Source organism: Colossoma macropomum, unplaced genomic scaffold (genome assembly GCF_904425465.1).
Source record: "Colossoma macropomum unplaced genomic scaffold, Colossoma_macropomum, whole genome shotgun sequence".
NCBI classification, from domain to species: Eukaryota; Metazoa; Chordata; class Actinopteri; order Characiformes; family Serrasalmidae; genus Colossoma; species Colossoma macropomum.
In genome coordinates this window covers 39,504,670-39,520,689 of record NW_023494793.1, presented here as the reverse complement: position 1 = coordinate 39,520,689, position 16,020 = coordinate 39,504,670, and the positions used below count along the sequence as shown (strand labels likewise).

The 16,020-nt window shown below is 38.7% G+C and overlaps 1 protein-coding gene across 1 annotated transcript in view; it reads left to right on the top strand.

The window, feature by feature from the left end:
• Positions 1–16,020, top strand: part of csnk1g2b (casein kinase 1, gamma 2b) — a 64,596-nt gene that overhangs the window by 40,627 nt on the left and 7,949 nt on the right. The window contains exons 4-9 of the mRNA XM_036579520.1: positions 5,523–5,671; positions 9,266–9,500; positions 10,630–10,715; positions 12,708–12,792; positions 14,114–14,262; positions 14,752–14,832. Coding sequence (XP_036435413.1) covers positions 5,523–5,671; positions 9,266–9,500; positions 10,630–10,715; positions 12,708–12,792; positions 14,114–14,262; positions 14,752–14,832 — 785 coding nt within the window. The remainder of the gene's footprint in view (positions 1–5,522; positions 5,672–9,265; positions 9,501–10,629; positions 10,716–12,707; positions 12,793–14,113; positions 14,263–14,751; positions 14,833–16,020) is intronic.

Here is a 16,020-nt window from a genome sequence, read left to right as displayed (position 1 = left end):
AGTAACCGCTGCGCAACCATTCTGCGTTTCCTTCAGGAATTGCAGTTTTCTAGTTTGAGCACTAGCAGTACTGAACTTAAGTGTCTCAAATAGATCTTCACACCTCTTTACTTTGCCATACCGATATATTTCTTCCTTAAAAGCTATTAAGCTTTGAAGTGAGCTCTATTTAATAGAAGCACTTCACTTAAGAGAAGCATCAAAAAGTAGTCTGTTATGCTGAAACTGCTCAAACACTGTGCTGCACCACAGGAAGACCTACACAGCTAACAACAGCACATAATTAGAGATGGCATCAATCTGATATCTGTATCAGGCCAGTATTAGCAGAAAATGCTGGAAGGGATAAAAAGAACGAATGTGATCTAGGGCTGCTACCACGGCTGGGTGATTTAATTAAAATAATTGAAAATGGAAAAGCATCTCAAGTAATTTGTACCTTCACCCATTTTTATAAAAGCATGCACTTCAGTTCGTCAGTCCAGTGGGATTTTGTTTATGAAGGTAAATTGTCATTCTGTAGTTGACGCAGTGGTCATATGCCCATATAAGGACGCATCCAGGTCTAAAAGAAATTTTTGAAAGCAGTTTTTGAAAATTGCCTGTGTCACATCTGATACGTTTTGTCCTATAAACCTTTTTCTCTCTAATATCACTGGGTCCTTTGTTAGAGTCAAAATATGAACATGGCTGCATGTAAGCTAATGCTACTGCGCACTGAACTGATGTCATCAGACTGGCAGCCTCCTTAAAAACCCATGCAAACCAGCACGCTTTGTCAGTACGGTAACTTAGCCCTACAATCTGACCTACACTCAGGCTACACAGCTCAACATGACCAGACTGAAAGGTGTTATCTCTTTTTAATAATCTTCTGGCTGCTATGAAGAAGGCTGACAAACCACAAAGAGATATGACTGCAATTGAGCAGTCCTACCGAGCGTGCATGTGTCATTAGTGCAGTGTAGTAACTCAGTGTTTTATTGTGTGTTTAATGTTAATTCAGTACAGATTCAGCCTAATGTTTCTTCTTGCTCTCTGATGAGACGATTCAGGCTATCAAAATCCTCATTCTTTTAATGCTGGTAACATTTTCTAATAAGGACATTTGCTGGCTTCTTCCTGTTCCACCTTAAACAGTGCAGTAGTTACATTCTGGTGCCTGAGGCTTTATAATAACTGCTGAACTTTCAGGTGGAACAGGAAAAAATCGAACAAGAAGCTACAGAATTAGAAGGTGACTACAGCTTTGTAGTCTTAACGCTTGCTGGATTATTTTTACCTGGAGCCTTTATGTACTGCCTCTATTAGAGTGATAATGTCTGTTTCCGTCCTGATGCTGTTCTTGCTAGCTAGCTTGCTCTCCACTATTTATATCCAACAATCAATGAGCACATGCTGGCTAGCGAGCCATCTGTCCACAGCAGAAAGAAACTTAGTTAAGACTAATACAGTTAAGCTCATGTTTGTGGGTATAAAGTGATTTTTAAGTGACCCTAAAGAAGTGGCTATACAGAATCTGAAACTCGCTCACAAGAAATGACCAAAAAGTTGTTTTCAGTTTAAGACGCTGTAGTTAAATATGCTTTTTCCTCTGCTCTCCTGCTCCACCCATCACTAACACAAACAGTCTCAGCGACCTGGTCAGGATTGCCAGATTGGGCAGAATCCTCCAGGGCAGCATTTTGTGCTACTTGCTATGACAGTAGTTGTTTATTAGAGATGTTTTTCCATTACTTTGTAATATTTACATTTTCCTCAGAGGTTCACTGATAACGTGGGTTTATGTATCAAAAACAGAATTTATTTTTACATGACCGTTTTCCAGCCCGTCATTATGCTTTAGAATCAAGCAGGTTGCAGACTGACATGTAAATGAGCCTTGTTCTTATTGGTTGCTTAATGCCTGGGCTGAGACACTCCTTAAAACTTTGACATGAGCGGAGCTAAACCACTGTAGGCTGATAAAGCAGTTTTGTTTTCATGACTGCACAGAAACACTGATTTTTAAATGGACTGTTTTTTTACAGCTTAATTTCCATACTTGAACTTGAATGGATAGAATTTGTTTTGTCACTATATCAATGTTTACGTGCTACAAAGAATGCGAGGACATTTTTTTCCCCTTAATATGGGCCCTTTTAGGTTAATCATTGAAATGAAGCACCTTTTGAGCTTTCTTTCTTGTAGAATATTCAGTTCGTTGGGATAATATTCATAGAGTATTTGAAAATGAAAATATATGATAGTTGAAGCATTAATGTGATCCAATCCTATAACAAATCTGTCCTGAATTAGTGCTGACTTACACTGTGCTTTGTTATACGTTGACAGTGAAGGTTTCAGCATCGGTGCCCAAAAGGAAAAGCAGTATTGTGCCAATATTTATTAGCATTGATAAAGTAAACCCTTGTGCTTTTGGGTCTTTGGTAGCTTTGGCTAAAAAATGTATAGCTTTGTCGCTATTACAACTCAAAAGGATCCAGTTCTCCAGGAGTTCCGTTCAGAGTGTTTTGTTTATTATCAACAGGATGTCAGACTTTAAGGGAAGTTTTCATTGTGTTAAAAAAGGTTGTGTTGTCCTTTGTCGTCATCAGTGAAGAGTTGTTGCAACAGCAAAACATTAAACTAAAATTAAGAATGAGAAATGTGTTTAAACTGACTTGATATCATTAAATAGACCATATGGATACTGTTTCTCCAGAATATCCTGTCTTCTGCTTGGGTCTTTAGGTCTCCTAATGGCTTCTTCATGATTCCTCTGATTGTATTCATTCATCTGTAGCTGGTCATCGTCTTTTACCTTCAACGGTTCCAAGAATCACCTTTTTCAGTGAACTAGTTCTTCTCATTATACCTCCAAAATAAGAGCTTCAATTTGATCTGGGCTTCGAGTGAAAGATGAGGCTTGATTTGGTCAAGTGTCTATTTGTTTGTTTTCTTTGTCATCAAAGATACTCGCACTCGTACTTCACCAACATCAAAGTTCAAAGCCATAAATATTTTTACATCCATAAACAGCTGCAGAAAAGACAGCAGCCTGGACGATTCAGACGCGTCATTACATTTGAAGAACCTTTCAAGCTCCTTGTGTTGAAATGAGCTCACACCGCAGCTCACTGTTGTTTATGTAAAACCAAGATTGGAGTTTCAGATTGTGGATCGGGGTGCGGACGCACGTATAAAGATGGAAGAAACAATGATAAATTCCACTTGTTGGGTTTTATGGCTGCTATTGATAAGTATTCATAAGTATTCATGAACTGATGAGTGGTCCCAGTTCTGCTCATGCTGTTTGTAAAAGGAAGTGATGAGATGCTTCAGCGAGGCTGTTATTTCTTCCTGAGTCCGTGTGCTGTTACAGGTTTTGATGAGTCAGTTTCCTGGTTGCTGTTGCCGTGGGCAAGTCCGTCATCGGCGTTGTTACTGAGCGAACGCAGTAGGTTAAAGTGCAGGCAGGTGTGTGTGCGCGTATGTGCATGCGTGTGCGTTCGCCTCCTCCCCGTGGGAATGACACGGGGCTGATCAGGTAAATCCCTTCATAATCCCCCGCAGAGCAGAGCTGAGCTGTGTGTGACTGCCACAGGTCTCTCGCTCTCTTTCTCTCGCTCTCTTTCTCTCGCTCTCTCTCTTGCGCTCTCTCTCTCGCGCTCTCTCTCTCGCTCCCTCTCCCTCTCCCTGCTCTCTGGCAGCGGAGATGAGGAACGATATGACAAAGACTTCATCTGGTGATGGAGAGTGATGCTGGGGTTGAGTGGAGTTGAGAAATATTTGTTTCCTGCGCCAGTATTGATATTTTTTATTTTATTCATTTAGATATTTTTTGGTACCTGTCTACTTCACACTGCACGTATAGACAAGTGAGGACATATTTGCTAGTGAAACCAATTTAAATCTAGTCAATATATCTAATATTTCTAATTATGAGATTGTTTGTTTGTCTGTTTGTAAGAGTGTTATACAACTATTCAACCTTTTTATTGTCATCTTGACTGATGAAAGTTTGCTTCTCAAGCAGTATTTCTTCTAGTATTTTCTTCTGAAAATGAGTAAAATGTCTTCAAATAATACTAATAGTTATATAACAGGCTCATAATGAGAAGTATTACATTTATTGACTAGATTTAAGGAGACATACGGGATATATTTCTCATGTACATGTTAACACTGCTGTTGCTGATACATAAACGTCTATAAACTGTAGAAATTTGAAATAAATCTACCTGTATTACAGAGATTAATTTCTGTAGGGTTATCAGTGCAGTAAAATGAATGAAATGCAGCTATTTATGCACAGTTCTATCAGTTTCAGATCAAATTTAACCGCTGGTCCGATGCCAGTATTGTTTATTTGTTGTTGTTACTGCCAATATCTAGATTTAGAATCATTTCCTTATCGATTTGGCATTTCTGAAATATGATTCAGTTCTCTAAACACTTCTTAAACAAACTAGACTGACAGTCTTAAATAACATAAATATTCTTGCACAGGGGAGGTGGAGCTTCCCAGCATTTAGAGCGTCAATATCAGTCATATGAATGACTGACTGTTTTTATGCTCTGTCATATTCAATACATTTCAGCCCATTCATCATAAAAAGTGCAATTGTTTAGAATCAGAATCAAGTTTTATTGGCCAGGTATGCTTACGCATACAAGGAATTTGGTTTTGGTTACAGGAGCTCACAGTGCACAGTATCAGACAGACATTTACATGTAGTGAATAAAATAAAATAAATATAAAATAAAATAGAATAGAAAAAAATAAAATAAAATACAGTACAAAAAAATAAAATAAACATGCATTCCTACCATCGCTCACTCATACACACACACACACAGTCATACCTGTAACCTTTACATTGTGCAAAGTATGGGTCTAAAGGGTGTATAGTGGCAAAGAAAGGGATCAATGAGGTAACAGTCAGGTAAGTGGGGTAATATGGCAGGTAAGCAAGATGCTAGAATAGACACTGGTCTGAGATGGTAGTTTCAGAGGATGGAGTTGAGTTTGATACTATATACCAGTATTTTAGAAGTGCAGTTTAGAAGCTGGAATATTTTAATGTGTAATATTTTAACTGGTCAAGAGAGCGATGGCTTGTGGGAAGAAGCTCCTTTGTAGCCTGGATGTCCTGATCCTCATCTGGCTGAAAAAAAAGGCTCTAAAAAAGAGACAGTGTTGTGTTGTAAAATGTTTTTGGCTCAGATGATACTAGGAAAATGCCCTGTTGTTGTGGAAGTATGTATATGTGTACATGTTGCACATTTTTTTTATTATTATTTTGTATTCTGTACCATTTTAAGTGATTTCAAGTTCGCTTTTTGAAACGGCCTGGCTTTCAGTTTCAGGTTTTTAGATCTCTCCCCATTCAAGTACCAAAGCCTGATCTTTTATTCCTGTAAATAACTGCCTGCAGTCATTACCAAGATTGCTGCTGAGTACTCGAGACTTGCCTATAAGCGCTATGTTAGTATAAAGGGAATGTAAGGTACAGTTATGTTTTGTTTGTTTCCTACAGAGGGAATTCCTCAGGTCTTTTACTTTGGGCCATGCGGGAAATACAATGCCATGGTTCTGGAGCTGCTGGGCCCCAGTCTGGAAGACCTGTTTGACCTCTGCGACCGCGCCTTCTCCCTCAAGACCGTCCTCATGATAGCCATACAGCTGGTGAGTCATGCTTCTGTTAGGAAGAGGAGTTGACCTATTCATGCTCTGCCCACAAGTGCATTCTTTTGTTGCAAGTGTTGCCTGGCTGAACAAGCTCTATGAAACGTTTGCAGAAATCTCTTTCAATCTAATGAGTTTAGAGTCACTACATGTTGTTGGGTTATCTAGCTGAGATGAAGATGATGATAGTTGATTGCAGGACAAAAAGAAACAATGTCTGAACTTCTCACACCATAAAACATACAAAGATTTGTAAATAAATCATACAAATGATACACAAACGTACGCATTTTGACAAGAACTCATTTGCACAGTATAATTCTTCTTTAGGGTTGTCATGTCAGATAACACATAATACTGTACAGGTGCTATACCTTGTATCTTGTCACTGTTGCTAAAACCCTGCAGGTGGATGAAGACCAAGTAATGTAGGCCAGATTGACCAGAAAAGGCATGAAGACATGTGTGCACTTCTCCAGAAAATCAGAGAGGAGAAGATTAGCTGGACTGGTGGACAGAGTCCATGTAACCTGCACACCTCTCAAATTCAGAGCATTCCAGTGAATGGGATGTTACAAAAACTAATACAAACTACCAAAACTGCCAAAGCTCTTAAAAAATAAGCTCAGTTAAGCTGGAGTAGGTTTCTTATTTACCAGCATCTTAATTGAATTTTCTCTTCCACCTTAAATGGAGCAGCAGTTATGTTGAAGCACCTTATATGTAGAATGGATTTCAAAAAAGAAGCTGGTGAATAAGAAGCCAAGATCATGTCAGAGAAAAAATTGTAGATATCCTGTTTAATTCAGTAAATCCATTCTTAAATAGGAAGTACCTTAGATTTTCGCTTGGAAATGTTCAGTGAGCAGGTAATGAGTGGCAGAGCAGAGCTATAATCAGCCACCAGAGCTGCTAAACCTTTAAACACGTCTCACTGGCTGGTCTAGGGCTGCGGCCCAAACACACCTTCTACACTAATGAGTGCACTTCTAATAGTACTGCATTGCTTCCTACATACTATTTAGCGTGCTAGTATGCAAGTTGGGACACAGAAGATGTAGCACAGTGGGGAAACTTTAGATTTTAGCTTTTGTTTGTTCTCACTACAGCAACACATCAAATAAAATAGTAGCTTAGCAAGCTGCAGCCTCATTCATCACAGCACAGGTTCTTACCAGCACGCTGAAGCTCTTTAGATAATAAACACTCAAATCTGAGGGAGCAAACATATATTTTTGTGTGTGGAGCCGTTATCTAAGCTACCTTTACTTGTTTATACTCTCCTTGTTAGAACTGTAAGCTAACTATAAGCTTAGTGAACAAGCTAAAACGGGTTCACACACCACATTACAGGTCCAGTTCTCTCTCTGATGCTTCATGGGTCATTCTACAGAGATGTCCATTTTTGTGTCCCTAGTGTTTACAGATATATTACACTTGAAAAACATGTTAGGGTTACAATTTATGTATATTTTAAAATAAAAAATACATTATTTTAACAATTACACCTTTTTGAGCCATCAATTTAGCAATATTGGTTTTTGGGTTAATGAGTTTTAAATCAATCATATAGAATTCCAAGCACCACAGAAGAGCTTGTCCTCAGTCATGTGTGAAGGCTGAGGCCATATTTTGAAGTAAACACGTTTTTTTGCAGTTTTTAACTACAGTAATCTATACATGACTATGAAATATATGATTTAAATGACAAAAAAAAACCAAATACTAAATAAATATATATAAAATATATAATGAACGTTGTGGTCCCCAGGAGTCATGTCACTGGTGTTACCATGTAACAAAAAATCTCTTATTTTGAAATAAAAAACACACTGATGACGTCACTTGACTTCCTTTTACCTATTTTCTGAGGATCTATGAAGAAAAGCACATGGTGAGTCCACTGTGTCTTTTCAGTCATCAGAAAGTTTCTCATTTAGCTCTTTTCACATGAAGCCATTAGTTGAAGTCACTGGTGTGACCTACTTTATTCTTAGGTAATTGTGAAAAAATAAAATATAATTGGATTAAATGACACATTTTAGTGTAGATTCCATGATTGACATGTGGTTTGATGCTCTGTAGCTGCCATTTTGTAAAATGTATTGTTCATTAAAATGTCTCTGATGTTACCTTTCTTATGTGTAACACCAATGAGGATCAGTAACACCAGTGACACCTATGGGATAGATAGAACAGTGGACGTTTCTGTAGAATGACCCTCATCACACGAGTTTAGAGGATATAGACTTAAATCTGAGGGAGAGAAGCTGTGTTTTTGTGTATGGAGCTGGTGTCTAAGCTACTCTTGTCCCACTACCACAGTAGCACCAGAGGCTAACATTAGCATTGTGAGCAGAGTAAAACAAATTCTCACACCACATAATATCCACAAGCTTAGAGGATAAAGACTCAAACTGAATGAGTGAAGTAGATTGACTGGAGTTGGTTAGGCAGAAAGACCTGCTCTGTAGTATTAATAGCCTGCTAAGCTACTGGTAGCAAAGTCAACTGTGCTGCCATTGTTGTTCAGTGTGTGGTTTAACATTTTGTGGGTGATAAATTGAAAATCTTGCTAGTATATTTTCTGATTATTAATGTTATATTGGGAGTCTGTTTCTGCTATGCGGCAACTGTTCAACTATAGAAGGCTGTATTTGCCATTTACCAAAAGTAAAAAGCACAGCGTGGTGAGAAGGGGTTTAGAAATTGGGGGCAACAGGAAATTTACAGTTTGCATAATTGTGCATATTCATTGTGCATATTTATAAATCTGCGCTCCTAATTAGGGGTTATAAAATAATAATTGCACCGTATTATTTAATGGTTTAAATGATTTAGTGTACTTTAAGACGAGTTAAAAATCCTGGCTTGAGTAAGAATTTTGTGACTGGTTGAATCACAAGTGCGTTTGGGGACAATTTTGGGGGCTGTTACCACATTGAAACTATCATGAAAGCATGTAGTTCTTGTGAATTTGTTTGCATTCTTCTTCACAGCAGGTAAACGAAGAAAACTGAGCTCCTTTATTTGAAAGGCTTCCAAAGTTAAAACAAGCACAGGAATTCTCCATATTTTACTCTTTTCTCTGTAAACTTTGTTCAGAATGGTTGTTTTGGTTTCTATTGTTTGTCCTCCAAAATCAAACTGGTGCTTTGCTCAGTTAATTTTGACGTCACATGAAAGCAATCCATTATATTGAATTTCAGACGCTGTTTAGAGTAGTATTCCCCCAGTCTTTGTATACACCCCATTGTTGTGTCTCACTAAGGCTGCAGTAAATAAATAGTCAAAGACCTAAATCGGTGTTCTGCACAGTCTCAGGTTGCCACAGCTTTTACACTCTTCTAAGAATTTTATGAATGGTTCGGTCACAGAAGTGCTTGGGAAAGATTCAACTCCCCTGCCAGTTATCAAACTGTTGTTGAGTGCGCTCAGGTTTGTTGAAGCAAGGAGGACTGGAGCTTAACTGAGATCCACCGTAACTGGTGTTAAAGAGGACTGATCTAAGTATTTTAAATGGGTTGATGATTGGGAGAGACATTGTTGTGGCATATTCTAAGATCTTATCCTCTTGTTTTTCCTGTTGCCCAGATAACACGGATGGAGTACGTTCACACCAGGAGCTTGATCTATCGAGACGTCAAGCCGGAGAACTTCCTGGTGGGCCGGCCGGGCAGTAAGAGGCAGCACACCATTCACATTATTGACTTCGGGCTTGCCAAAGAGTACATCGACCCAGAGACCAAAAAACACATCCCGTACCGGGAACACAAAAGCCTGACTGGCACGGCCCGCTACATGAGCATCAACACTCACCTGGGCAAAGGTGAGGACCTCTCTCACCTGACCTTTCTCTGTTTTATCTAAAGCCTCTATGTTCCTACCCTCCTGGGATCCTGCAATGGTGCCACATATTTATGCACATTAAGGCTGGACAGTAGGACGATGCAAATGGATATTGTTGATTTGACAAGCATCCCAGTAGACAACCCAGTGTTTGTTACTAGGCCTTTAAGACTGACACACTGGTCATTTCATTAAGTACACCTCCTTGTAGCTACACCCTCTGTCCATTGCATCAGCTTCATTTACCATATAGGTGCAATTTGTGGTTCTATAATTCTAGTCTGTAGTCCATCTGTTTCTCTACACACTTTTTAGCCCCCCTTTGCCTTGTTCTTCAATGGTCTGGACCACCACAGAGCAGGTATTATTTGGGTGGTGGGTCCTTAGCAGCACTGCAGTGACACTGATGTGATGGTGGTCTGTTAGTGTGTGTTGTGCTGGTCTGAGTGGATCAGACACAGCAGTGCTGCTGGAGTTTTTAAACACCTCAGTGTCACTGCTAGACTGAGAACCTAAAATATCCAGCCAACAGCGTCCTGTGGGCAGCGTCCTGTGACCACTGATGAAGGACTAGAGGATGACCAACACAAACTGTGCAGCAGCAGATGAGCTATCGTCTCTGACTTTACATCTACAAGGTGGACTGACAAGGTAGGAGTGTCTAATAGAATGGACAGTGAGTGGACACAGTGTTTAAAAACTCCAGCACCACTGCCCTGTCTGATCCACTTTCGCACACATACAAGCGCAGCAGACTCTAACCAGTCACAGCAGTGCTGAAAATGACCCACCACCCAAATAAAACCTGCTCTGTGGTGGTCTTCTGGGCGTCCTGACCATTATGCAGAAAATCAGATGGGCTACGGTCTGTAATTGTCAAATCATTTATTTCACAGAAATTTGATTTTATGTGATTATGGGCCCTTTAAATACATTCTATTCAGATACTTATGATGATCTTAATAAGCTGGTTCCAGTACTTTTTTGGAACTAAACTCAGATAGGAAGGTTAAGCAAACTCCTGGGACACATAAGACCAAGTTTGTCTATTGTTTGTAAAGCTAAAAGAATAATTTTTTGTTTGTTTGTTTTTTTTTCTTCACCCACAGAGCAAAGCAGGAGAGATGACCTAGAAGCGCTTGGACACATGTTCATGTACTTTCTGCGAGGCAGTCTGCCCTGGCAGGGCCTGAAGGTAAACACACTCTCATGCTCTTATCTGAGTGACCTCAGCCTTACGCACACATGAGGACACGCTTATATACGTACACTACTGTCCATGCCCTTGATAGGCTAAACAGTGCTTATCTCCTGACTCAGCTGACTCTGTGCTGCAGCTGCCTTGGCTCTACTCTGGGCACTAATCCTTCACATCTGGTATTGAGCATGTTAGCATTGCAGTGTTTCTTCTGCAGCGTTGAGATTGCATTGCAGTTTTTATTAATATATTTATTTAATTTAATGTACAGTGCATTGAGTAATATCATAATATTTACAGAACCTGATATTGCTTTTCAGTCTTAGCAGTATTTTCATAAAATAAGCCAACACGCCCTCTAGAACACACATCCGAACCTTTTAAAGCACAATTACTTTTTATTTGCTGAATATAACATATTAGGGAAAAAATAAACCATACATGGCCTGTCAAAGTTATAGCACGTTATATTTTATGCAAATTAAAAAACAAAGCAAATCATGAGATTGTGTTTTAAATTTGCAGGAGAATTTTCTCTTAGAAATAAACAGTTTTTTGTTACTAGGCCTTTAAGACTGATGCACTGGACGGTCACTTCATTAAGAACTTCTCTTATTTAAGTCTCTTGCCTGAAGATGTTACCTTTTTTCTTACCTAGAAAATCCAAAAAAACATGTAATTTGACCAGCATTATATTCACAATATGTCCATAAATTAGCAGAATATCTCAGGTGGTTTGTTTTTGTCTCTTTTAGTTCATTTTTCTGTGCTTGACCAATGGTGAACTGTATCTTTTCAAAGAACGTTAAATAATAGTTATTAATAATAAAACAATGATTATTTTATATTAAAGACAGCTTAGCTTGTGTAAGCTCTGCCTACTTTGCTCCGGTGCCACACTGACCTGATTATTAAAAAAATAATAATTATTACATTTTAGTGTAATTTTTTTTTTTTTTATAACTTGGTACAGGCCTATTTTTTATTACAGTTTATTCATCCATTATTAAGAGTGTTCTTACATCATCTGTATGGGTTTGGTGTGGATATAGCAAGCGCACCTTAACATGAACAAAGAATAATTGCTTTCCTTTCCAACTACTTTCTTTTGGAAGGTGCTACAGATCTTTAAAAACTACGACAGCTCAATTCAAGAATAGCTTTTTCTCTGTTATGAGAAGTTTCCTGAGTTGTGTCATAGTCTGTCTGTAGGATGTCCAGCATTTGTAAGAATGCATTGATGCCATTATTGTGTAATTTCCCATGCTTTGTTTATACATTATATTATATATTATATATTGTATTGTAAGCTGTTTATTTTATGCATGTGTGACATTGTTTGCTTGTGTATTGTGCTGCTGCAGAGTTGACTTGCATCTTGACGCACCCGTTAACAATTATTATCAAGATGTCATCTTGCAATAAAAGAAAAAAAATGTATATACGACGTGGGGAAATGAGAGCAGATTACTATCGGGATGCTACATTTGAAGTGTAAGAGTACCATGTCCTGATTGAACGATGATGATCCGATCACCACAATAATATTACAGTGATCAGATCTTGATTTTAGGTGTAAACAGGCCCAAATAGATACAGTCAATGGCTGTTTTTATAAATACATAAGTGGTCCACTGTTCCTTTTCTGTTTTAAATGCTTTTGGGCATTTAAAGTTGCGACACCAAGTAAAAGCGCCTTTGCAGCTATAGAGCACCTTTAGTGCATCAGCCACATGAGCTACTTTTCAAATTGGATCACAAGTCAGCAAGAATGAAGCAGCAGAAGAAACCAAAATCCTTGGTCCTGACTGTATAATCTAAAGGAGTAAATAAGCTTAGCTTGAGGCGTGATGTCAGCCTGGATTTAGGTTCCCTCATCTGCGTTGCGTGCGGGTTTTCCGAAAGCGCTCTGTGTAATGTGGGAATTTGTTCGGTGCTGTGTGGGAAGGAGATTATTTTTTTATTTATTTATTTTTTTCTATCCTGCAGGCAGACACGCTGAAGGAGCGCTATCAAAAGATCGGAGACACCAAGCGGGCGACGCCAATCGAAGTGCTCTGCGAAAGTTTCCCAGGTTGGTTCAAACCTGTCGTTGCAGTACTGTTTGGCTGCACTTCACTCTGTGTTATTAATTTATTTTTTACCTCAAGTTAAATTAAACGTAAATGCTCGCTGTCATTCAAGCACCCATTTGCTGACTAAGAGTAGATCTAATTTTTCAAATATCTGTATAATTCAACAGTTGAGATGTAAATAGTCATGCAGAGTGGTTTGGTGTGAAATGGTTCATTGTAGAAAAGACTGAAAAATGGTTTTAGACCAAAATCTGATTTGAAAACTATCATAAAATTGGGTCTCAGGCATCAGGCAGCATATTCATAACTATATCATTTAATAACTTTCTGTGAGGGAGCTTTCAGAGGCATTAAACTCTTCAGGCATCTGGTTCCCATTACTATCACTGTGGACAATTGTGACTTCTCTTAAACGGAGCATTTCACACCAAACCACCATAAACAACTCCGAATACATCTCAACCATTTAATTACTCAGACATTTTTTTAATTGGCAGAATTCCCCTTTAAAGCTATGAGGAAGTGTAATGTGTCTACTCTTAGACACCAAATATGATGCGAATAAACAACACAGAAATAACAGTCTGATGCCATTTTTTTGTATCAAAACTATACAGGCTGGATCTTTTTTTGGTGGTAAAAGGGGCTGAAATATCTATCAAACATTCTTTGCTTTTCACAAAACGGGTAACTTGGCGTTTTACAAAAAGGGAAAGGAGAAAGGAGAGGTTCTCCGACTCATTCAGGAGCCTAAGCTTTATAAACTCTTTCGCACACAGCTGGGATCTCTCTAACTCTGTTTGAGCTGCTTTTGGTGTTGCAGCTTCAGAAGAGATGAAGCACAAAACAAACGAGCAGAGAGCTTTCAAGTGACTTGCTCCTCACAGTACAGTCAAACGGTGACACTGAGAAGTTTTGGAAAAGTGAGAAGCTTCATTAGTTCATTCAGAAGTAAAAACATGGAAGGCTTTCACTTATAACTCAGGTGTTTGTTGCCGAGTTTGAGTTTCTTTGGAGATTCTAATCCTCATGACATTTGAGAAAAGGTTCTTGCTGCTGGTACACCGCCACTGCGTCTTGGTTATCGCCGTGCCAACGTCAGACCTGACTGTGATTTGGTTAGAGTTACATTATTGTTAGAATGATTCACATGAGTAAATCGTGTTCTGAGGTGTTGAATTCTAAGATGCTGGAAAAAGTCAGCATACATATTGAAGTCATTCTGAGTGGAATTATTTCTGCTTTGTTGAGGTCTTTAAAAAAGATGATTAACCTATGATTATATGATTAACCTAAACTGCCTCTCCTCCCTTCACGTAGAAGAGTTAGCGACATACCTGCGCTACGTCCGGAGATTGGACTTCTTCGAAAAGCCCGACTACGACTACTTGAGGAAGCTCTTCACTGACCTCTTCGACAGAAACGGCTACGTTTTTGATTACGAGTATGATTGGGTCGGCAAACCTCTTGTGAGTACAGGTTTTGCACTTTTTCTTTTTCTCTCTTTCCTTTATTTCTTTTTTTCTTTCTTTCTTTCTATTTCATTTTTTGACTTTGTTTCTTTTTTTCTGTTTATTTCTCTGGCTCTTTCTTTACTTCTTTTTTTTCTTATTTTACTTTTCATTTCTCTCTCACTCTTTATTCTTTCTTTAGTTTTTTTTCCGTTACATCTTCAGTACCCTATTTTCCTCATTTTATTTCTTTCTTCTCTCTTTATTTCTTTGTTTCTTTGTTTCTCTCTCTCTCTCTCTCTCTCTCTCTCTCTTCTCTCTCTCTCTCTCTCTCTCTCTCTCTCACTCTCTCACCCCACCACTTCCTCACCTCACAGAACTCTTCTGAATGACATCACAGAGAAAACGTTTCACTCTTCTTTTTATTGAGCCCTTTTCAATGTCCACTTTTCAGCATCCACCCCTATTTGCGGGTCAGAAGTGTGATTGTTTGTTTATCTCTGTTAGCCCACGCCCATCGGCCCCATCCCCAGCGATACACCCCAGCCCAGCAGCCGGGACAAAGCACAGCAGCAGACCAAAGCCCAGGTGAGCACCCCTCAAACCTAGCCTACTGAACAGCTGCCACACCTGAAGATTGACCCTACATACAGAGAGGGGGATGATGAGGATCAGTGGGCTTATAGTGACTCACTCAACCTTTCCCCTCAGACATGTGAACTTGAAAACTTACATGAACTGAGAGTCTAATTTTTATCACCGGCATCCAGTGACAGCAGCAGTGGTTAGATGTTCCAGCTTTTACATGATTGTAGTCTTTCGATCTCATACCACTGTTACATCTACACTCACATCTACATTACAGTGTACTTTGGTGATAAACCGGTTGACTGGTAACAGGAAATAGCTTTGGTTTCATCAAGAGAGACATCAGTGCAACTTGAACGGCATTTAAAAGCCGTATTTGAATGAGCCAGTCAAAGCAACACGTGAAAAAGTGAGCAGCTCCAGGTTGAAAATGCGGTTAGTTTGAACACTCACACTAGGAAAGTGTGTTAACAGCTTATAAGAAATTAGTGGCGTCAATAACTCACCATGTCAACGCCTTATTAATGTGTTAACTTTGACACAACTTGTATACAGTGCTCAAAAGTAGTCTTGAGGCACTCTAAATAAAATGTATATCTTTTTGTTTATTAAGTTCCAAGATAAATTAATCATTTATTCATTTATAATCATCAGAAAAGTGAACAACCAGCAGTAACAACTACATTTTCTAACTGAAATGCTACATCTGCTGGTAATGAATTAATTTCAGTGGAGAAAGTTGAACTCTTTCAGAATGTTAATGAGATTTAGAGATTTAGAGTCAGGTGTGTTGGATGGTACGTTGGAGATATTTGGGTTAAACATGTCTGCATTTGGATTAAAGTGCCACTGTTTGTTTTGCAGTAAAATGTGGGGGGTTTTAAAGTTTTCTAGCTTGCTATTACTCAGTTGGACCCAAATTATTGACTGATAAGTCATAATATTCATACATATGAATACAATAATGCACAATTTACTTCATATATATATATACAAATTAAATCAAGAAAAAAATCAATAAAAAAACTAATGATAGAAGTGCTCCAAAACTACTTTTGAGCACTGTACATGCACACTTCTTTCACGCCTTCTACAAAACACACACACACACACAAAGTGATCATTGGTATCACTTTCTGTGGTTATTTGAGCATGTTATGTTGCCACAATGAGCCTCATATCTTAAGG